The sequence below is a fragment of the Carettochelys insculpta genome, chromosome 20 (genome assembly GCF_033958435.1).
Source record: "Carettochelys insculpta isolate YL-2023 chromosome 20, ASM3395843v1, whole genome shotgun sequence".
Classification (NCBI taxonomy): domain Eukaryota; kingdom Metazoa; phylum Chordata; order Testudines; family Carettochelyidae; genus Carettochelys; species Carettochelys insculpta.
This window is the reverse complement of record NC_134156.1, coordinates 18,411,814-18,434,515: the sequence shown is the minus strand read 5'-3', so window position 1 is coordinate 18,434,515 and position 22,702 is coordinate 18,411,814. Positions and strand designations below refer to the sequence as shown.

The window sequence follows — 22,702 nt, the reverse complement described above, 5'->3', positions numbered from 1 at the left end:
GTTGCAAGGTGATAGAGCTTGCATTATATAGTAGAAAGAAATGGGGGTAAATTGAATAACACTTGTTCGGGTTTTTTGTTTTGTTTTGTTTTTTTCACTGCCCCTGTGTGATCTCTCTCTGGGCATCAGAAACTTCTGTTAACATCATCCCAGGGTGTGCATGGGGGAGAGGGTTGGCATTTTTATTTGGTCTCAAAACAAATAACTTCATCTTGATACAAAATAGCCCAATTTATATCTCCTGACTGTTCTTCTATTATTGTGGTAGTGGTTTTATCTGACTGGGAAACTTCTCTTGAGCAGTTTTCATTCCTCTTGGAAAATGGAAGTGCATACATGCTAGTATATTGTAGTAACATGTTCTTTCTTCCTTCCTTCCTTCCTTTCTTTCTTTCTTTCTCAAAATTACCCTTCAGATTTCATAATAGTTAACATTCAGCCTTTTTCCAATTTCTTCTTTATTATTAAGGACACGAAGTATTCTTACTATTCACTGTGCACTTGTAAATATAGCTGCACAGATTGGGAGCCTTATGTTGCTTTTTTGTGGGCTTTAATCTTTTTTAAAACTTTTTAATTTCTCCAGCAGCTTAATTTTGATTGCAAAAACAATCAACCCATTCCCCACACCCCACCCCAATGTGGGCTTTAAAAATATCCCAGAGTATTTGGCTAGAAGAGGCAATAAGAGAATTAGACCTAAAAAAGAAATCAATCTTGTGCTCTAATGACTCCTTATTTTCCACTGTTGCTAAAACTAGAGGATTAAATCTCCATCTGCAAATCTTGTGAGGACAGTCTAAGAAAGGAACATGGACAAATGATTAGATGACAACTGAGTCTGGTAATAGGGAGCCAGGCTGCCAGACCATCATGTAGCCAGTTTATGGAGTTAAGCAAATGGTCTGTTCTAGTGACATATTGGTATGGGGTGGAAGAGTAATAGAGCTGGAGAATGATGGGAAATAATCTCTCCTTCCTGAGTTAACCCTCTGAGGACTTTACATTTTTATGTGCATTTCTAACCACTTGGCTGAAAAACAAGAAAAAGGCCATTTAATTGAACAGCCTCCTGGTATCTGTCCCCTTGATCTCTTTCAAATTGTTTTTAAAGGGAGAAAAAATAAAATATTTGTGTAACTTATAGGTTCTATTACAGGTTAAACCTCTCTAGTCTAGAACTCTCATGTCCAGCAACATCTGTAATTCGGCATGATTTTAGTTATCTGGACAACCACTTACCATGGGCCAAGTTTCCCATGGTCCCATAAAATATGTTTACAACCACCATTACTGGATGTCAGTGTTCTATGCTGTTATTTAGCTGTCGTTTACTCCCTGAAATGTCTCCTAAGAGCCCAGTAAGCAGTGGAAGTGTTGGTAATGTACTAGACAATATTGACCACCTGTGGTCTGGCAAATTCTCTCGTTCAGCATTGATCTGGTCCTGAGGGTGCTGGACTGGAGAGGTTCAACCTGTAGAAGACTGGGCCTGCAGCAGCTCATGTATGCAGCCAAATGGACAATGTCAGATTAAAATACATATTTTTAAAGAAAGTTTACCTGTGGTACTAATAGCAACGTTTTAAGAATTTACAATCTGGCCTCACCTAACCGCCTGCCTTATACTTGCCCATTTCTAGTCCTTCTTTCATTATGAATGTTGTATATTGAAAGATAATATTTCTTGAAGAAATGCCAAACTTGCAGTTTGGCTATTGAGTAATGCTGGCGTTGTCCCACTGGGCTGAAACAAAATGAGATTGATTTTTTTGCATGTTCATTAAATTTAATTTCCAAGCAAGGGATATTTCTATTTCCTGAAAGCAGTAGCCTAACAGAATGGTCCTACATCAATAAAATGCACTCATGGCCATAATCTGCAAGGCTTTCCTGATTTGAGGTCTGCCTTAACTTGGCCACCATATTTGTGCCCACAAAACATTGCAGACGCAGCGTATGTCCGTCAGATGCCTATGTAATTGATTTATGGGCACAGCCTAGTAGTTAGACATAGAAATTGCCTAAATTGTACATGCAAATAATTGTGGTTCCAAAATTGTGCACCGCCCCTTTCCCCGCATCTCCCCGCTCCCCAGTACATAGGTGCAAGGTGCAGAAATGGAGGCTGGCCTTCTGACACTTGGCCCTAAAGGCTTTAAGTCCATGAGAGCATCATGCACATGCCTGAGACTAGAACTTTATCCTGTGACTTTGCAGTTTCCTCAGCCTTTTAATCTGTCAGATTCAGACTCCTGAGTCTCAGTTAGAACAGCAGAGTGGGCGCTTTGTCGCATTTTGTATGCATGCTCAGGTGGGGTTCATCATTGTCCTGAAAGTAGAGTAACTCTTCTACTCACCCAGAAGGAACAACAGATATTTGAGTTTGGAAAGTCAGCTTTTCCCTGGATGGTGATATCTGGCCCAAGAATTAGAGAAGTCAATATCAAAAAATAGTCCTTTGATTAAATATCTGTTTTACCCAGTGCTAACAAGGGCCGCACAGGGACATGGAAAGGAGTGGACTGAGCAGCAGCAGGTGGTGCTCAGCAGGACGTATTGTTAACTACAGTCCAATGCTTCCTTGATTGAAGCAGGAGTGATTAACTACCCCCAGAACAATTGGTGCTGCACACTGCTCTAGGAGCAGCTGGGTCCTGCTTAGGAATGTGTTTGCTTGTTGTTTGCCTCCTCAGCCACACCCACTGTTTCCCTGGTGCCTGACTGCGTACCCTGGCACAGGGGTCTGCAACCTGCGGCTTTGGAGCCATATGCAGCTCTTTAAGGACTTCTTTTTGGCTCCTGATGGTACAATTGCAAAGTAAAATAAAACCTCTCCTGATTATTTTCGCTATTTCGGTGAATGTCTGAAAGCCAAACAGTTAACAACTCGTATCTAAATAGCAAATGATATGTGATCTCGAAACGTTAGATAACCCCCGCTTTAATATGTGCAGTGCACTGTGGGATATACGTGTGCACCCTTTGTAGAATGGGGCTACAAAATGTATGGTTTGAGGTTATTTATCAAGGAGCATCTCGTGTTCACATGCACTGCAGCTCTTGAGTTATTGAGGTTTTTACTGAATTCAAAAAAAAAAAATGGTTCTTCTTGCATTTTTGGTTGACATATGCATATGCACAGGGCCTCTGGGGTGGAGCTGTGAATTCAGTGAACTTGCTGCTGCAAGTATTCCAAACAAGAGCCCAGATGCTTTCTGCATTGCGTGCTCTGCTGCTCCACAGGTCATTGGCTCAGCCCCTCACAACACCTATAACTGCAACACCTATAACTGTTCCATCATAAAGTTAACGTTTCTTTAAATCTTGCAGATTTTTGACAATGAAGCCAAAGATCTTGAGCGAGAAGTCTGCTTTATCGATATCGCCTGTGACGAAATCCCGGAACGCTATTACAAAGAATCAGAGGTATGAATATAAAAAGTGAACAAGAGATGTATCCTGGAGTTCATTTGTCACTGGTAGCCTTTTTTTCCACATCACTGTGACCTGTTGCAGAACCAAAATGCTGTAGTGTCCAATAAGCTCCCTGTTCACCACATGGTAGCAGGATGTGGTGAATGCAGCTCAGGACAGCTACATATGGGGTGGCATGGCTCGCGCAGTGCAGCTCCAGTGAGTAATCGGGGGAGAGGTGGGAGGGGAGACACCTGGCTCGGGGTGGGGCACCTCACTCGGGGGCAGGGGGAAAGGGTGATCCATTCAATTTCTTCTGGACACCACTGCATTAGGCGCTTCAGAGACTCCCCAACTACAATGCTAAAATATTATCCAGATCTCTCTTTTACTTTCAAAAATACGTTCTTTTTCTTGTGAAGCACCAGAGAAGGCTTATAAACAATACATGCATTGCACCAGAATCTACTCACAGGCACAGACACGCATCAGGTTGTTTTTTGTTGGACATGGCACGCCTATACAAAATATGTAGATCTCTTTTAAGATTTTAAGATGTTCCTATAAATTACAAGAGGTCCTTAATGGTGCTGTTTCAGACATATGAAAGAAAAGAGGTAGGAAAGTATTAGCATTCAAATTAGTTTTGTATTTTCAAATAAAATTGCACTGGTCATTAGACTAAAAATAAGAACTAGAGCTATAGATTATAGCGGGATCTAGAAAAGGTGCCTATATTCCCACTGTTTGCAACAGGGCTTTAATATTCAACAGAGGGAGTATTCTCAGAGTGGAAAAGTGCCTTGCCTTTGTTCTGTGTAATTCCGTTTGACTTCCATAGTTGTGAAATGTTAAAAATCACTATTTTCTTTTTCTTGCTTGCAGCCTCAGAAGGCACTGGCAGCCTGCCTAAATGCTAGCTAACACCAGCGTTCTAAGGCCAGGCTGCTCCTGCTGCTAAGAGCACATGCTTTATTGCAAACACCTGGGAGCAGGGTTAGGGGGAGGAAGAGCGGTAGAGCTGGGCTCCTCTGCCTCCTGCTTGCCCATCCTATGACCTCAGTGAACCAGGTCACCCTCCACATTAGGCAAGAATTCCTGTCTTCTACCTAGCAGGCAGGGGTGACACCCAGCATGAAGGGTCATGTGCCCCCCAAAACCCATGGGCAGAAGGAGCCAGCCAGCACAGGGACTAGCAGGGCAGGCCTGGCACCCCACATCAGTGGTCCAGGCCCACATCTTCACAATCAACAGCAGCTGCAGGGCAAGCAGAGCAAGGCAGCCCCAGCTCACTCGCTCTCCTGCCAGCATGCCATGTGCTGCTGCCTCCATTTCTGGCTCCAGCACTAGTCCTGCCCAGACCTTCCCCCATAAGGCAAACTTCAGGCAGGGCTAGAGTTGGGGCTGGAGACCCCAGATGGGATCAGAAGTCCCAGCCTGTGGATTCTCGGGGGGGCTCTGGAACCAATTTAGGGGGTTTGGATGAAAAGTGGATGGGCCACGGCCCATTCAGGCCTTCCTATAGCTGCACCCCACTGGGGGCACCTCATGGGGCTGGAAGTTCCCCAGTTCTCACTGTGGAGAAAAGAGAGGGATCGATGGGCGAGGCTCAGCCTCTTGGCCATCCCCTACATCCACTACATGGGCTTCTGTCCATCCACAGCTGCTGCAGGTAGCTTGCTAGTGTAGTAAGTTCTGAAGCTTAGGAGTCAGCAGCTTGTGCTGTGGTACTGAAGGTTCAGGATTCAGGCTGCTGCTGATTTATAGATGTTAACAGCGAGAAGAAACCATTGTGATCATCTAGTCTGACCTCCTGAATAACACAGGTTGCCAAGTAATTCCTTCATCAGGCTCATGACTTTTGCTAATGATGCATCCTGAAGATGTTGTTATTATGCACATAATATAATTACGTATAAAAGAGCTATGCTAAAAGAATATTGCTGTTCTTGCAAACTAGAACAGTTGAAAGTTGGGACAGTTGCCAGGGCAAGCTTAATTTTGCCCTCTTGTGCACTTCATATGCATTATAGTGAAGAATTTAGTTATCTGATAGCACACTATGTTTTCCATTGGATTCTTGTATTATTCAAGGCCCAAGTTCAAACCACAAAGGGGATGAATTAGTTTTGCATGAGCGACCATAGATCTGGCATTTCCAAACACTCAAGTGCTCCACATAAAAATCTAAATAATGGTCTCCTAACATAATTTTTCTATGTAATATATAGTCTGAGAGTTTCAAAGAAGCCTAGGGGAATTAGGCACCAAACTTAATTAAAGTCTGATTAAGATTGAGTGCCTAACTCTGTTAAGCTTCTCTGAAAATTTTTTGAGTTCCAATTATGTAAAGTATGCCTGAAAGCAGGGCCACTGATGGCAGGGGGTGGGGCAAAGGGGTCTGTTGCCCCAGGGCCCAGCAATTTAAAGGGCTCAGAGCTGTCACCTCCACTATTGCAACAGTGGCAGCGGCTGGAGCCATGGTTCATTTAAATCAATACCTGAGCCCAGTACAACATAGTACTGAGTGCTGGCTGCCCCCTACCCTTCCTCTTTCTGACCAAGACCCCACATTTCTGGGGGACCTAGAGTTGATCCCCATCCCAGCCCAGATTGCCTAGGGCCCAGAGAAGTCCATTGCCAGCTCTGCCTTTAGTTAGCTACGATTTGCAGCTGCAGCATTAACATACAACATTCAGTTTCAGTGACAAGTGTGTGCATGTTAGCTTCACACTACCCAGCTGTAGACTCTCAACAGGTAGCTAGAGGGAGAACTATGCAGATTGATTCCTGCTGTCCAGTGTGGAGGCACAATTTGCTTCTGCAGAAAGGGAGGCTGGACCCAATAATATCCTCACTGCAGGGGTGAAGCACAGTGGCTGTTTAACAGTGCACAGTAAGATCGCACAAACATTTTTAGGAGAGAAAACGAAGCTCTACCAGTGGAAATATTTGTACAAGATAGGAAATCTGTATTTCATACTGGGAAAGCCATATGTTATGCTCTCCTATTTATACTTCCTGTTAAAATTTTTATAATACATTACTAATTGTAACATGGACAGTGAAAAACTATTTCTAAGAGTGAAAAATAAATTTATTGTACAGTAAAAGCCATCTGTTGTGTACTGAAATCCATGCTATATGTCACCTTGTGAAATGACTCACCAGCTTCTGTTAACTTAACTCTATCCCATGGTCTTCCAGTACCATTTAGGAATAACAGCTACAGAGAACACACATGCAGTTAAACTATCCAGTAGTTAGCTGTGTTTTATGGAAATTTAGTTGTATTTTTTTCATCTCAATATGCATATCAATATACTATAAACAGAAAAGATAGCAAATAGCTTTTAAGCTTTTCTTATGGTTCCCTAATAGCCATCTATTAAATTTCATTTTGATAAGGTTTATTTTACAAAGCAGAAAAATAACTTAGTGTTTACTCAGTGGAGATTTTCAAAGACCATGTGTTATATTTCAAGGATAAATCTAAGACTCTGATTCCAACTATATTGAGATTTATTTGTATGTTGTTAAACAACAAAAATAGCCCAATAACTGTTCTGTTTCTCGCAGTGCTTGAACATAATTTATGCATAGACCACATAAATTTCTTGTACAATTAATAAAAATACTAAGAGGTCCACCATTCCTATTTAAGGGAAAAGTTAATATTTGGAAGGAGGCTGTTCGTTTGAAAATAATACAGTATGTATTTGGTCATTGGTAATGAATTTATAAAGCCCAATTCAATAACCTGAAAGGTTTCCAAGCTGTTTTTTCTGCTTCCTGTCTGAAGTATATCTGCCAGATTCTTATTTAAACAAAGGATCTTTAATCTACTCTGGCAGTGTAAAACAGTGTTAAAGAAGGTGTATGTGTAACTTCTGCCCAGTTCTTAAGGCTCCTTCAGCATAAAGGGATCTAGGTGTAAATGGGAAAGTGGCCCTTTGTATTTTTCATAGTACAAGTAACAGTGTTTCTATTAAAAAGAGATAGGTATAAAATTTTCTGAGTTGTTCAGAGAGATTTTTCTGTATGATTTACAACCTATAGACCCGATTCTCCTCTCATTTATGCGGATGTAAATCAGAAGAAACTCATGTGGAAATACACCAATTTAAAATCAGAATACGTGAATTAAACTCTATAGACCAAACTGCGCTTTCATTCACAGTACGATAAACCAGAGTAATTCCACTGATTTTGGTGAATTTACTCCAAATTTACACCAGGGAAATAGAGAGCCAAATCTGATCCTGAGCATTTAAGGCTTCAATCCTGAAAGATGCTAACCACTCAGGTTCTTATTCCAAAAAAATCTAAACATGTGAGCAATCCACTGGTTTCATGGAACTGTTGATATGCTTACATGCTAAGTATGTTCCGATGTACTTTGCTGAATCAGGCTCAGAGCACTCAGCACCTTGCAGGACTGAGTCCTATATCTCCATATCTATACATCAGAGAGAAGCCCTAGCAGCCAAGTCTGGATCCAGGCTTGCCAGCCACTAAGGGTGGATCTGGACTTCCAGATGTTTACATTTAGAATTGTGCTTACTTGCACCCAGTCTGAATTTTGCCCTTTCATTTTCATTAAGAGTTACAGTTGGAATGATATCAATCTATTTTCTTATGGTGGAAACATGAGATTGCCCAACCTCTCATTTCAAAGTGTCAAGGTTTTTCTTCCATGTTTGCATCCACAGAATTGTGTGCAAGGGCAGTCCCTGTGACTGTGCAGGCTCATGTGGGTTTAGATAGACCTTCTTCAGATGCCTAAGACATTTAAGGTGTCAGTGTATGAATGCAGATAAGGTAGGAAGTGAAGATCGTGGATGTTTGGCTGATCCAATGGATGTCTAATATACATAATCCATTATACCTCAGCCATTTTATGCATTTATAAAGTTCTGTTTGCACCTATCCCTAAAATACATGGGTGCTTTACATTAATAAAAACAATTGTGCTTCCTTTTCAAGGCCAGGTCCTTAGTTGGTGCTGATCAGCCATTGTTAGTAAAATCCTTCTGTGCTTCAGTAATTAAGTGCTTTTTTTCAAACACTGAAGGAAGAGACCTTCACTCTTAAATGGATAAGGATTATTTAGATGGCTCTGACCAAGACATCACTCCTGACTGAAATGGTAACAGTTCTTCAGCATGTGTGGCCCTACGAACCAACATCTTTGGCTCTTCAATTTGTGGCTTCTATTTGTTGCCTTGGAAGAGGAGGGCAGCAGATGTATGTTACATAAATGGTGATTCCTCCCGCTTCAGTCGTTGTTCTGTTTTCACAAAAGATGTCTCCTGTGTTTAGTTACAGCAGAAGCTAGTTTGAAGCATGACACCAGTGGAAAAGTATGTAAATGAGCAGCCTGTCTTGTAACTTTGGCCCAGTTGCTTACTGAAAATCATTGCTATGTGATGTGCCGTGAAAGGGAAAATACAACCTCTTTAACTTGTCGGATAGATCCATACAAGTACATTAGAATAAAATACCTCTTTTAGACTGTGGGCTCTGTTGAGCAGGGAAGGTCACTGGGTCCTCCTAGCTACTACTGCAATACTGATACTAATACTAATAGGAATATAAATCTTTATGTGTAAAACAAAGAGGTCCAGCTTTTCTGAACTGGTCCATAATCCTTGGGTTGATTCAAAAGCAGACACTGAAAGAAAGGTCACAATCAAATTGCAGAAGAGGGCTTTTCATGCAGAGTCCCCTGAAATATTTATGATATTGATACAGACCGTTTACAAAAATGGGGAGAAGGAAAGCTACATGCCTCAGAACTAAAAATAAACTGCTAGAGTCACAAATGTGACCTTAATAAGAAAAAGAACGTTGTTAGTGCAGTTTTCACACTAGCACAGGAATAAAGATCCACCTATACAAACCATCCCATAAACATTGACTTATTAAAAGCAGATTCCGTGCTATATCAAAATATTAAATAAATTTTGTTTCTCTAGTTTGCAAGCCTGTGATGGAATAATGAAAGTTTCAGTTAAAAAAAAACCCAAACCAAAGCATGTTGTTAATGCAGCAGTTGTTTCTATGTCAGGTTCAATTTTGAGGAAATTTGGGTCCATATCCAAATTTAGTGGCTAGCAGTCGTTATATCCATAATGTGCTTTGTGTGTGTGTGTGCATGGTCTAATCTATATCTATTTGTTATCCCGAATACAGGAGGAGGAGGTGTGCACTAGCATTGGGTGCTCCTCACATTACACTTTTGAGGTCACATGACCAATCCAAACTCATGCCAATTATGTCACAGCATCATGTATTCCTTGTGTATGTTTGTGTGTGAGCCATTCACGTGAGCAAAACATTTACCGTAGGTATGAACTATTACACAAAATGTTCTTTGCCACCATAGTTTAAGTTCTCAAATTAAAGATGTTTCACTTCCTGTTTATAGCAAAGTGGCTGAGGTTTGGGAAGAGGGAGTAAGTCTTTTAAATTACATCCAAATAGAAAGATGTCATGCAGCTGCCACACTTCTCCTTCAATTTTGTTTAGTGTAAGAGAGCTGTGTTTTAATGGGTCCGACTTGCTACTGTCCAAGTGCTTTTAGAATAACTATACACCCATTACACCCCAGGCAGAGAGAATGACATTTGAAATAATACAGCTGCTTCAGTGAAAGGGTGTTAAATTGTCAGTACAGTAGTTCAACTTGGGTTAAGCAGAACCAAGTGAAAATATCTGTTTAAATACTAACACCAGCTAAGTAGCTTGTAGAATGCTTGGCTGGATTACCTTGGCCTCCATAAAAAACAAGAAGTCCTGTAGTACCTTAGCGACTAAAAAAATTATTCGGTCATGAGCTTTTGTGGGTAAGACCCATGTCCTCGGATGACTGGAGTAGACAAATAGAACTTAGCGTTTATAGAGCATGGAGGGTCAGGTGGGAGGTAAGGAAAGCATCCAAAGTCACTTGTAGGAAGATAAGTGGAGCATTAGCCCACTTATGAAGACCAAACGCTAGTACATCACAGTGGATAGGAGCTGAATGTGGTCGCCCTGAAACCCAATAGGAATATTTTTCCACGTTACAGAACAACCATACAAAGAATAATTAATGCTTGAGAGTCCCAAGACTAGAATAGAAGGAACGTTTCTCGTATAGAGCTGACAGAACCTGAGAGGCCCACCAAAGGGTGCTGCAGACCAGGATTGGTGCACTGGCAAATTGCATGGATAAATTTGCACATAAAGACTTGTAGGTGAATAGAAAAATCTAAAATTGATCTGATGTCTTCCTGACAGCCAGTAGAAGGACTTCATTTCAGAGAAGTGTCTGAATTAACTTGTGATCCCTCCCCTGAGCTGCTGCTGCTAAGTCACTTTACTCTTCCGTTGGGTCTATGGGATAAGAATATAAAGAGTACAGACAACGTTTTTTAAGGCCTGCTTTCTCACAGTAGTGCTTAATATTTTATCTGCTCTTCCTATTCCTGACCATTTAGTCTAATGTCAGAGTGTACCCGTGCAGATGTTTTATTGGGTTGATCCAGCCATGACAATTTTGTGAGTTAATGATGACCTTAAGTTTTGCAACAATATGGCTTTTGAGAACTCCCTCCGAAATCTGGGATTTATTTTTCACCAATAGCAAAAGGATTCTTTGGTTCAAAAATTGCATAGTGTACATTTCAGCCCAGCAAAGCCTTTGTATGAACCTTGTTCCCTTAAACACTGAAGTCATCTAACCATTTAACCTTAGGTCAAATATTACATTCAGAATTCAGTGCCTCAGTTTGTTCCATTCTAGGACATTCGTCAACAAAAATATATGGCTGGTTTAGAAAATCTAGCCGTACTCCTCACAATGCCTGTCAGATCTAATTTATGAGGCATGTTCCTCTGACAAAGTCATTTTGCTAGGGAAAGGCACAAATCGCTTTGTGTTTGCAGTACATTGTATTGCCAAGTACATGGTGCTCTAAAAACAGCACTGTAGTATCAAGTGCTAACAAAGCAAAAATATTGCGGCCTCTGTTCTTGATTTACACTAGGATACAAAATACATGGACCCAAGAGTGTAATGATTGTCCTTTCAAGGCATGTTTTAAATCAATTGCTAATTAAATTTGGGAAAGAGCTTTTTTTTGTAGTGCCAAAGAAATATTCAGAGGAATTACTGATCTTTCTGAATGGCCGCATCTGTGCTAGCAAGTTCTTTCAAAAAATCAGGCCCTTTTTCGAAAGAACATGCAGAGTGTCCACATGCAAAATGTGCTCTTTCAATCCAAAATTGAAAGAACACGGCTCTTCTTCTGGAAGCCATCTCCCGCTTCCGGATCAGGAAAAGTGCCCCCTTTCAATAGCTTCTTTTGAAAAAGTATGTGTGTAGGTGCTCCACAAGCCCTTTTTTCAAAAGAGTAGTCCTCATGGCACTGGATTTTTCGATCCCTGTCCAGTTCTTTCAAAAGAGCAGGGGCTGTGTAGGACGCTGTCTATTGAAACAAGTTTTTTCAGAAGAGATCTTCCAGAGGAACTTCTTTTGAAAGATCGCTGTAGTGCAGACGCCGCCAATGAGGTGCACTGATTTTGAAAAACAGAAAGATAAGTTAGAATATTGAGAACATTTACTGTAGAAGCACCTGAAGCAGAGATGCTACAGAGCTGTAGTTCATCACAATATTCCATTCATTTAATCACAAGGATTACAGTTTTTCTAAAGCATCTAACTCCCATTTTCTAAGGTGCTTTAGTCACTTAGGAGCCTAAGTCCTTTTGAAAAATGATGGGAGTTTTGAAAATCAATGTTGGTACTTTTGAAAATAAGTTAGGCTCCTAAGTCACTTGAGCACTTTTGAAAATATTATCAAATGCCTATATTTGCCCAGCATTTTAGGATGGTGCATTGTAGGGTGTCATACAGACAGGAGTGATTGCCTGAAGAACTGAAAAGAACACTCTTAGTTTGTATCCGCTTAATTTAATATTTATTAAAAAACCACGCATTCCAATAGCAAGACATTTTCCTGGTCCATTATTATCTTTTGTAGTCAAAACTGAGAGTGGAACTAATCTGGTAGAATTTACTTTGTTCAGCTAGCTCTCTGGATATCTTGGGCAATGAATACTAGCAAGGTTGCCACTATTATTATTAGACCCAGGGACCAGGGCTTCTCTTCTACCAGAGTGGAGTGGTATAACCACAGAGCCTCTTCCCTCCTGATATGACAGACAGGTCGTTGAGCCAAGTTTGAGTTACATTGTGATCTAGTACACAGGACCAAAATGTCACTGACGTTCGGCCCTGTCATCCTCCCTCAGAGTGAGTGGCTTTGCAATCTGGCGCATGCAGTTGCAATATCATTCAGGTATGAGGAGACCAGGCAAGTGATCTGGCCCCAAGCAGTTAATGTTGTCCCTCCCTCCCTGGCAAAATTCTGAGCAGAAGCCTCCCTTTTACACCAAGAGGGATACTTTTCAAACAGGCCTAAACCCAGTTCCCTTTCTGCAGATGCAATCTGTGATTGCAAAATGGATTTGAATGCAAATCAGAATACTTGGCTCTTCTGCTGCCTGAAGCCGTGTCTACACGTGCACGCTACTTCGAAGTACGGCACTAACTTCGAAATAGCGCCCGTCATGGCTACACGTGTTGGGCGCTATTTCGATGTTAACATTGACGTTAGGCGGTGAGACATCGAAGCCGCTAACCCCATGAGGGGGTGGGAATAGCGCCCTACTTCGAAGTTGAACGTCAAAGTAGGGCACGTGTAGCCGATCCGCGTCCCGCAACATCAAAATAGCGGGGTCCGCCATGGCGGCCATCAGCTGAGGGGTTGAGAGATGCTCTCTCTCCAGCCCCTGGGGGACTCTATGGTCACCGTGTGCAGCAGCCCTTAGCCCAGGGGTTCTGGCTGCTGCTGCTGCAGCTGGGGATCCATGCTGCATGCACAGGGTCTGCAACCAGTTGTCGGCTCTGTGGATCTTGTGTTGTTTAGTGCAACTGTGTCTGGGAGGGGCCCTTTAAGGGAGCGGCTTGCTGTTGAGTCCGCCCTGTGACCCTGTCTGCAGCTGTGCCTGGCACCCTTATTTCGATGTGTGCTACTTTGGTGTGTAGACGTTCCCTCGCAGCGCCTATTTCGATGTGGTGCTGCACAACGTCAATGTTGAACGTCGACATTGCCAGCCCTGGAGGACGTGTAGACGTTATTCATCGAAATAGTCTATTTCGATGTTGCTACATCGAAATAAGCTACTTCGATGTAGGCTTCACGTGTAGACGTAGCCTGAGTGTGTGAGACCTCTCCCCATGTGTATATGGGAAGTGGGTGTGGGTGTGTCCCTGTGTGAACCCTGGAAACTTAAAAATAAGATAATAAAAATAATCCAACTACACAGTGGGCTTGTCTACACTACCACCTTCCTTCAAAAGAGGGATGGTAATTAGGGTGTTGAGAGTTTACTAATGAAGTGCTGCCGTGCATAGGTAGCACTTCATTAAGCAAATTCCCCCCCACAGCCGCTTCAAAGTTTTAAACTTCGAAGTACTGGCATGCATCTAGCCACATTACTCCTCAAAATTTTACCTGTGCATGGCAGCACTTCATTAGTAAACTCCCAACACCCTAATTACCATCCTTCCTTCGAAGGAAGGTGGTAGTGTAGACAAGCCCAGTATTTCTTTTTAATGGGGCGCTCAGTCAGCTTGATGTTAATTTGAATGTTTGTGTGCTTTATCACTGTTAAACTCACTTGAATACAAGTAATTTTACCAAGTGTTCCATATTTAGTGTAGCAAAGTATGGTTATCCTATTTAAAACTCCCACTGAATTGAATACCAGCTTGCTTGAGTAAAGACTGAGTAATTGCTGAATAATATCTTTAGGATTTGGCCCCTTATTTTCAATGTAGCATAATGGAAATATACTCCACTGAGTCTTTACCTTTCTCATCATGTGCGCCATGTGATATCTGTATGTTAATGTTTTCTTAAAGGAAGGATTTACTGTAAAAGATCTGGCACTCCTTGAGCTATGTAGGTTGCTTGTCCAGGTCTATCATTGCCTGGCTTCTATTCTCTAAGCGCTCCAGCTCACTTATGACTGGTCCTTCAAACAGGTCATCATGAGTAAAGAGAGCCAAGAGAACACTGTGATCATTATCAAAAAGACTGACAGCCAGGGGCAATGCAATGGATATCCATGGTTGAGAAGACTCTTCCTTACTATTCTAGTTGTGTGCTGAGTTAACTTTCCAAAGGAACTAAATGACTTTTTTGACCTCCTCATAACTGGTATCGTTTGAACAAAACATGATTAGATATTCAAGCAATGCAGATAGTCATTGCTTAGTCTCCTTTGATAAACTGTGGAAACTTGGATATGGAGCCAGATTTGTTGCTGGCGTCATTATGTTGGCTTTAGTGGAGTTACTTCAGGGTGGATTTGGAAACTAAGTTTGCTGGATGGGGAAAATAAAATAATATTTAAAACCTATATTACTGGAATTTGATTGTGCCTAAAAATTCTAATCGGAACCACTGCTTCATTATACTAGACACTCTACATGCACAAAATGAAAAGATCATCCCTGCTTCACAGTCTTAACTATATGACAACAGAGTTCTGTAGGGTAACTTCTGGACTCGGTAACTGCATGTGACACAGAAACCAGTTGTTTATCAGTCTGAAAATTCTGGATCAGAAGTATTACAGGAAATAATCGGATGTTATTCAGGTCAGACAGACCTTACCTGAACATTTCATCTCACAGCAATCAGCAGTGGTCTACTTTTAGTTCAATGAGAGCAGGAAGTTACTCATTGATGTCAAAGAAATATCCATGCTGCAAACAAGAACCATAGAATGCCTAAATTGAAAAAATGTTTAATAAAAGAAAATTGATCATGGATCAAGGCATCCTGCTGCTGGAAAATAATATATGACGTAATACAAAGTATATAGTTAAAAACAGGAAACTGTAATTGAGAAATCTTCATTTGCTGCATTTTCCTCATGAACCAAGATGACTCTTGTGGCTTAAAATTATCGATTAATGTATGGAACAGTGTGACTGTTAGCACTTCCTGATATTAGGAGTTATGTTCAATTTATCACAACCCTAGAAGGTTTAAATCGCTTTGCTCAGTTTTTTCAGGGCAGGAGGCTAACGGTGTGGGGAGGTGCAGGAGTCAGGGCAGGAACTTAGAGATAAGAGGCTCAGGACTGTGGGCTGTGGGTGTAGAAGATGGAGGAGTCAGGTCAGGTGTTTGGGAGGTATTGGGGGAGGGGGTCAGGGCAGGAGGTGCAGGGCTCAGGGCAGGCAGTGGAGACAGCCAGTAGCTGCTCCTTGGAGCTGGCTCAGAGTGGCAGGTGTCATGCTGCCCAGTCACCGGCATTTCTCCCTGGGGATGGCCCAGGGCACCGGCGGGCCATGCTGCATGGCCAGCAGCTGTTCTGTGGCTCTCAAGGGCTGTTGGGATGCACTTGTTTGCTGCCCCCCCGTGATCATTCTGAGGTATATCTGTCCTTGCTGCCAGACCCCTCACTTTCCATTTGATGTGAAACAATCACATTCCAAGTAGCTCCCATTGTCCTGGCACAACCAAACCCTGACCTTCCTTAAGTGATGTGATAAAAGGATGCTGCATACCAAATCTGGTGGTCCTAGCTCTTACCATTTAGGAGGAATTCTTGAACAAATGATTCATGGATGGACAGGCTAACAGATCTGCATGGTTGGCAGGAGGGAATGAACTTTCAACCTTCAGGACTAACGCCGTGTATTCTATCATGTCAGCTAAAAGCCAGCTGGCTCTCAGCCTAGGCCCAGGGTCTGCAACCAAAATAGTGAGACAAGCCATTTTTTCAAATTCCATTACAAAATCAATACTTCAAGAGCCACAATGCATGTGAATACAGACATTCCTTAGTAAATAACGTCAAACCGTGCTTTTTGTCACCTCTATTTTGAGAACAGCACACACAATGATTTGTACCAGTTAGAAAGTTTAAGTTACTTTCACCCCTGGACTGGAGAGCAAATGAGGCCAAGGAAAACACTGTGCCTGGGAATCGGTTCTTAAGCAGGAAGGAGCAATGTTCACATCAATGCTCCATGCTCCCCGCATTCCAGGCTCTACCCTCCCTCTGCCCCCAAATCCTCCCCCCATCCCCAAGCTTTACTCCTCATCCTGTGAACCTGCCCCCCATCCTGAGGATTAACCCCTCTCAGCCCCAAAGACACACACACACCCCTGTCCCCGGGATTAACCTGCTTCAGCCCCAAACCAGCCCCCAGGACTAACCCCTCCATGGTGCTGGCTTTATTTATTGTCAGCAAGTTGGATACGGCAGTGTGACTGGACAGCAGGCAGGACAGAAGAGCCCCCATATCTCTAACCCCAGGTCTTGCTGCAGCCCTCCGGGTGAGAAGAGGTCACAGTGCACAGGTGGTGGAGCCAGCTGCTCCAGGTTGTGCTGAGAGTACAAGGCAGAGGGAGCCTATGCAGCCAGCCTGAAAACAGACCCTTGCCCAAGTTACAACTGGGAAGGACTACAGAGCAGCTGGCTCCAGCCCTCCCAGCACACCCAAGGGGGACAGGAGTGCTCGGATGATGATGAGGCTATGCTGGGCGGCCACGTGTGCCCAGTGGAAGGAAGGCTGGTGGAGGTGTTCCAGTGGTCAGCATAAGTTGAGCCATGCCCACCGGAAGGGTGTGGCCACTTGGGTAGTGTGGCAAGTGAGGGTCTCTCTGTGGCTTCCTGCCCTGCCACCACTGAAATAATGGAAATAAAATTTAATTGGCTTAACAGACGGATCCCTCCTGCCGCCCTGCCAGCCATTAAACCAACTAAATTTAGTTCTGCTCTTTCAGCAGTGGCAGCATCCGAAGCCACAAATGACTCCTTAAAGAGCCGCATGCAGCTTGGGAGCCACAGGTTGCCGACCCCTGGCCGAGGCTGTAGAGCGGAGACTTCACTCTCCCTTGTCAGCAGTCTCAGTGCATTGGGCTTATACATGCATATTGTACCAGAATATTTGAAATCATTGTACATTGTTGCTGTACACGGTTTCTGAATTCAGTGATCCATCTATAAGAATTCTGTGTCACCAGCTTGACTCTTTCCCAGCTCATCCTCATTCAGCCTTTCATTCAAGACATCTCTGAAGCATGTTTAAAGTGAAGTGTATGTTTAAGTGCTTTCCTAAAGAGTACAGACTCCAGCACAAGTTTTCTTGGATCAAGGCAACAGGGAGTAGGACACAGGTGAAATTGATCTCGAGTATAGATTTAAAGAGTTGCTCTATAAATTCACAATTACTTCGCTGTCCTTGCTCACTTGAAAATGAACATTGAATGGTAAATCCTATCAGAGACTGACAAGGTACATTTAGCAGGTAGAGACATAAGATCAGATACATTAAAATTAAGAGACTAATGCAATTAAACAACTAATTTCTAAGTTCTTAGCAATCCTACCTAAACCAAAGGCATCCTTTTGTATTCCTTAAAGTAAACTCTGAAGACAAGTTGGCTATTTTTTCATGGCCACATCTCAAAAACATCCCTGTTTTAAAATGTAGTTTATTACATGTGCAGTAAGTTTTAAGAACTTGGAAAGATATTTAATTTTAAAAATCAAGACTGGATGTAATATCTGTGCTTTCAATAGAACTTATTGCCTTGACCTCACTGACATTATCATACTTCTCACCTTTCCTTGACTTATTAGAAAACCAAATAGGTGATTTTGAAATTACAGTCCCTTCCAGGTTTTCTCCAACGGTACCATGGTTGAGTTTTAACTGTAGGTTTCAACTTGGTAGAGTTTCATGCTCAACTGGCAATATTCAAGTTAGTTTAGAATTTATGCTAGCATTATTAGTCCATTAAAAGAGATGATGTGCTTATATGCTTTTCCATTAAATCCATAATGTGGATCTCTGGTAGGCTTAAAATATATCTAACTTGCTTCCTCAATTTCAGAGACAGAGTTCTTCCTAATTTTCCAATGCTCCCGTTAAGACCCTACTTCAGCTTGTCATTGACTCCTGCTCAAAGTGCATGTAAATTGATACCAGCATTTTATGGCTTGTTGCATTCACCTTGCACAGTTATAAATGAGTACACAGTGTATAAGGCAGTAGATGATACTGCCTTTGATAAATTCGGACAGGAATGACAGGTGAACGAATCTGTTTCTAAGACATTGATAAAGAACCTCAGCTGTGGCGTTTGTTTGTTTGCTGGTTTTTTTTTTTTACTCTTGACTTTGTCTTGTTTATTTTCCATCCAAATGATGAACAGAGAGGGTTCCAGACTAAAATGCAGGCAGGACTTTCATACACAGTGTCTTCAAACTGTGGGGTGTACTTCCCAAATGGACGAGATCTAGCCACAGTGATGTGAGTGACAGAAGGCGCTAGCCAACCTGAGGATATGTCTGGACTACAGCGAAGATGGACCTGGTCAGGGTCAGTTTTCTGGAGCTCGATTTCACACATCTGGTAGAGACACGTGAAATTGAACTATCAGGAATCAACAGTCGACTCCTGTACTCCTTGATATTGCAAAAAGTAAAGGAGGTTGATGGGAGCATTTGTCCCATTGACCTCTCTCTGTTGCAGTTGCCATACCTAGAATTGCCTATCTGCAGTCAACTTACCTGCCCTAGTGAAGGCCAAGCTTGAGTATGTGCTTCATATTTTAGACAGGTATATACTTTGGGCAGCTAACCCATCCTGCCACTTGCACTGCAAAACTGCTCTTTTTATTTTTAGCACTCCAGCTCGAAAGTGCAGACATACAGCACAGTGGAACCTCTGCTTTCCTTTTCTAGTTTACTCATGATGCGTACAAGAGTTTTTGTAATTCTCCAAAGAAATACATTGGATGGTATTTCCCCCTTCTGCCTTTAAATTTACTCTAAACATCCAATAGTTAGTGTGTAGCTCAGGATGGGATTCAACAGGAGTTATCCTGTCCAGCCACCATACTACTCCAAACTGTTCCGTTCCCTGCATTTTCACTTCCGTGTGTTATACTGAGCTAACCTGCAATGGGTATAGAAGAGGAATAGTAAAATCAGCCACGAGTTTTGCAAGTGATGCATTCAAAAGGGCTGTCCACCTGACACCCTTGGTGGCCCACAAGCATGTGCTGGCATATCTGTCATGCTGTGTGGGTGTGATGTGCCAAAAGGGACAGTTTTCAGGAATGGGGGTGGCTGGTCCACAACCAGGTGTATATGTGTGTTGCCAAACATAGAACACACCATAAGGTCTCATTGGAAGAAGACCTGTTGCTCCATGAGCAATAAACTCTTAGCGGTGTATTGTGCTAGAATGAACTGTAGCATCATGCCCTATGGCAGAGGTGCGCAAAGTAGGGAGTGTGCCCCCTTGGTGGGGCATGAAATTTCAGAGGGAGGGATGCAGCACTATCAGCTGCTGGGTCTTAGGCTCATCCATCTAATTCAAAATGTTGAAATACGTTACTGGTTTTACGTATGTGTATTCACATTTATATACCGATTGATAAAGGTTTCACATTCTACAGACTTATTTTCTTATATGTGCCAAATGTTTTTTTTTCATATGAATATAACCAAAATTTCCATTGGTTTGGATTACATTAGACAGGTTGCGGGGGGAGGAGGATGGGGGCCAGGGTTTTAATTGCAAGAATGAAAAGTGAGACCCAATGTTAAAAGTTTGTTCACCCCTGTTCTATGCCACATCTTTTGTACCAAATGAACATACAGCATCACAAAGTACCTAATGCTTTCATCAGTTCACTGGCTGTTGTGTATCAGACTAATACTTGGCTTCATTTTTTTAAGCAAATTGTGTTATTTTTACTTGGTGTTTATTAGCATGGTTCCACTGTGCCTTAAAACAGACACGTTAGCAAATGGGGGACTTCACAACCAAAGTTTTTCAATTTTGAGTCTTCTTGCTTTACAGGATCCTAAATATTTCAAGTCAGAGAAGACTGGGAGAGGTCTGTTAAAAGAAGGCTGGAGAGATACACACCAGCCGATCATGTGCTCCTACAAACTGGTGACTGTGAAATTTGAAGTCTGGGGACTTCAAACCAGAGTAGAACAATTTGTACATAAGGTGAGTGAATTGATATGCCATTACCCAGTATGGGAATAGGGCTAGAGAACAAGTGGAACTAGACCATTATCCTCACCTGCACGTGAATAGGACTGTGCTGGGGAGTTCAAGTTTAGATCTGTTCTAATCCTCTCTAATAGCCACAGCTGATTGGACGTGGGGCTTTTCTTCTGTAAATGACAGAGATGAAGCCTGGGTATAAAATTCATCTCTGGATACAAACTTCCCCAAAGGCTCCAATTGTTGAGATCCAAGGCTTAGATTCTCTCCCATCTCAAGTACAGCCAGCAATAACATCTCGCGTACTGTGATCCTCACGTGGGCAGAACGAACAACAACATCCTTTCCCAAGAGGCCTCCACTGCTGGTAAAATAACATTTGTGCCAATGACAACAGCTTTATCATGAAAATTCTGAGCTGTTAGATGAATACAATACAATCTTTCAAGACTGAAATATTTTTTCCTGTCATTTCGTACCTTAGAGCTTTTAAAGTCTGTATTGCACTTTATTAGCTGTTCATGTAATGGTACCACTATTAAATAAATCCTGTGGGTCTGATCTGACCTCCCTCACTCTGATTTTACACCCACTGACATCAGTGGAGTTACTCCCAATTTACTGAAAGTGAGAGCAGAACATGAGGCCAAATAGTTACTTCAATTTGACAGCTCCCGGGGCTGTAATGGTTATCTATCTGGATGCAGTAAAAGCTCATTAATTCTCATTATGCTAATCAGCCAATTTCATAATATGAAGAACAAAAACATTAGCAGTCTCAGCCGTTAGATTTAGAATCTGATTCTAACCTCAGTTCAACAATTGATTCTGTACCCTGGCACTTTGAGTGCTGGTAGTGGGAGCTGGCTAGTTAAACAAAATACTACTAGACCTTGTCTCTGCAGTTCCCCAAGACAGAAAAGTTTTCCTGAGTTCAGTTTTTCCTGATTTTTTCCTCTAGTTCCTAATGGCGCTTTGCTGCTTTTCCCCAAACCCTTTCCCTTAGAGGCAGGTTAGCTTAAACCTTTCCTAATTCTCCAGGTAAGTTTAGGATTTCCTTTACAGCTCCCATTCATAACAGATGTAAATCAATAGTGACAGAGAGATAGCCATGTTAATCTGTATCCTATCAAAACAAAAAAAGCAGTCATGTAGCACTTTAAAGACTAATAAAATAATTTATTAGCTGATGAGCTTTCGTGGGACGGATCTGAAGAAATGCGTCTGTGCATGAAAGCTCATCAGCTAATAAATTATTTTGTTAGTCTTTAAAGTGCTACACGACTGCTTTTTTGTTTTAGATGTAAATCAAGAGTGTCTCCTCTAGAGTCAACAAAGCTACACCTTTCAGAAACCAGTGTAAATTAGATCAGAATGAGGCCCTTAGAGTAATGTTAAGCTATCACTCAATGACAGTTTCCTTACAACTGAGACGGCCTTACTGCAATAATTGTATTTTCTGATGCCTACTGCACCATCCAATTTCTTGAAGTGCAGCATGCTTAGCTCTCAAGTGTATATGTGTTCAGTTTCATTGGCTATGTGATTTTGACTTCTAAAACCCAGGCATCTGAGCACACACAGAGTTCCAAGATAATAAAGCCACAGTTGCAAACACTTCTCCTATTTTGCAAAGCCCTTAGAATTCAATCCCTTTTTTATTGAAAAATGCCTGAATTTTTCATGAAGGTTTGACTCATCATTTTTGGACAGGATTTTCTATATATTCTCCTGCCAAAGTTTTGTATCTTCTATTTTTCAAGACTTTTTAAAACAATTATCATTAGAAATTAGTAACTTTCACAGAATAACATCAAAATTATATTAGAGCTCTTACAAGTGGTGTGACAATTATCCATTCCACTTGTCCAAATATTAATTAATCAATGATACAATTATCAAATGGACTTCTCCTTGTATTTTAATGTCCAGAGAATGGTAGAATTTTGGAAGGTTATTGACCTTGCAAGGAAGAAAAGAACTAACAGATTCCATTTTAAGATGGAAGGGAAAGGAGCTCCAATCTGCTTGCTCCAAGGTTAATATAATAATTGTACAGTTCCCAAATGTCTTTTTCTTGCGTATGTCTCCAAACATCAGTGTAGAGCAATGTTTCCCAATTTTATTTGGCTACAAAATCCTCTTAAACTTGAAATGATTTTGTGGAACCCCCTAATAATAGTC

General features: G+C 41.8%; 1 protein-coding gene and 1 long non-coding RNA gene across 2 annotated transcripts in view; one reads left to right on the top strand and one right to left on the bottom strand.

The window, feature by feature from the left end:
• The window catches only part of PITPNC1 (phosphatidylinositol transfer protein cytoplasmic 1), a 250,262-nt gene that overhangs the window by 211,742 nt on the left and 15,818 nt on the right, over nucleotides 1–22,702 (top strand). The window contains exons 6-7 of the mRNA XM_075014752.1: nucleotides 3,334–3,429; nucleotides 20,363–20,518. Of these exons, the coding sequence (XP_074870853.1) occupies nucleotides 3,334–3,429; nucleotides 20,363–20,518 (252 nt within the window). The remainder of the gene's footprint in view (nucleotides 1–3,333; nucleotides 3,430–20,362; nucleotides 20,519–22,702) is intronic.
• Nucleotides 11,755–16,128, bottom strand: LOC142023618 (uncharacterized). Its single transcript, XR_012648271.1, has 3 exons — nucleotides 16,071–16,128; nucleotides 15,147–15,262; nucleotides 11,755–11,976 (listed from the first exon to the last, which is right to left on the bottom strand). It is a non-coding gene; the product is annotated as an uncharacterized LOC142023618 (long non-coding RNA).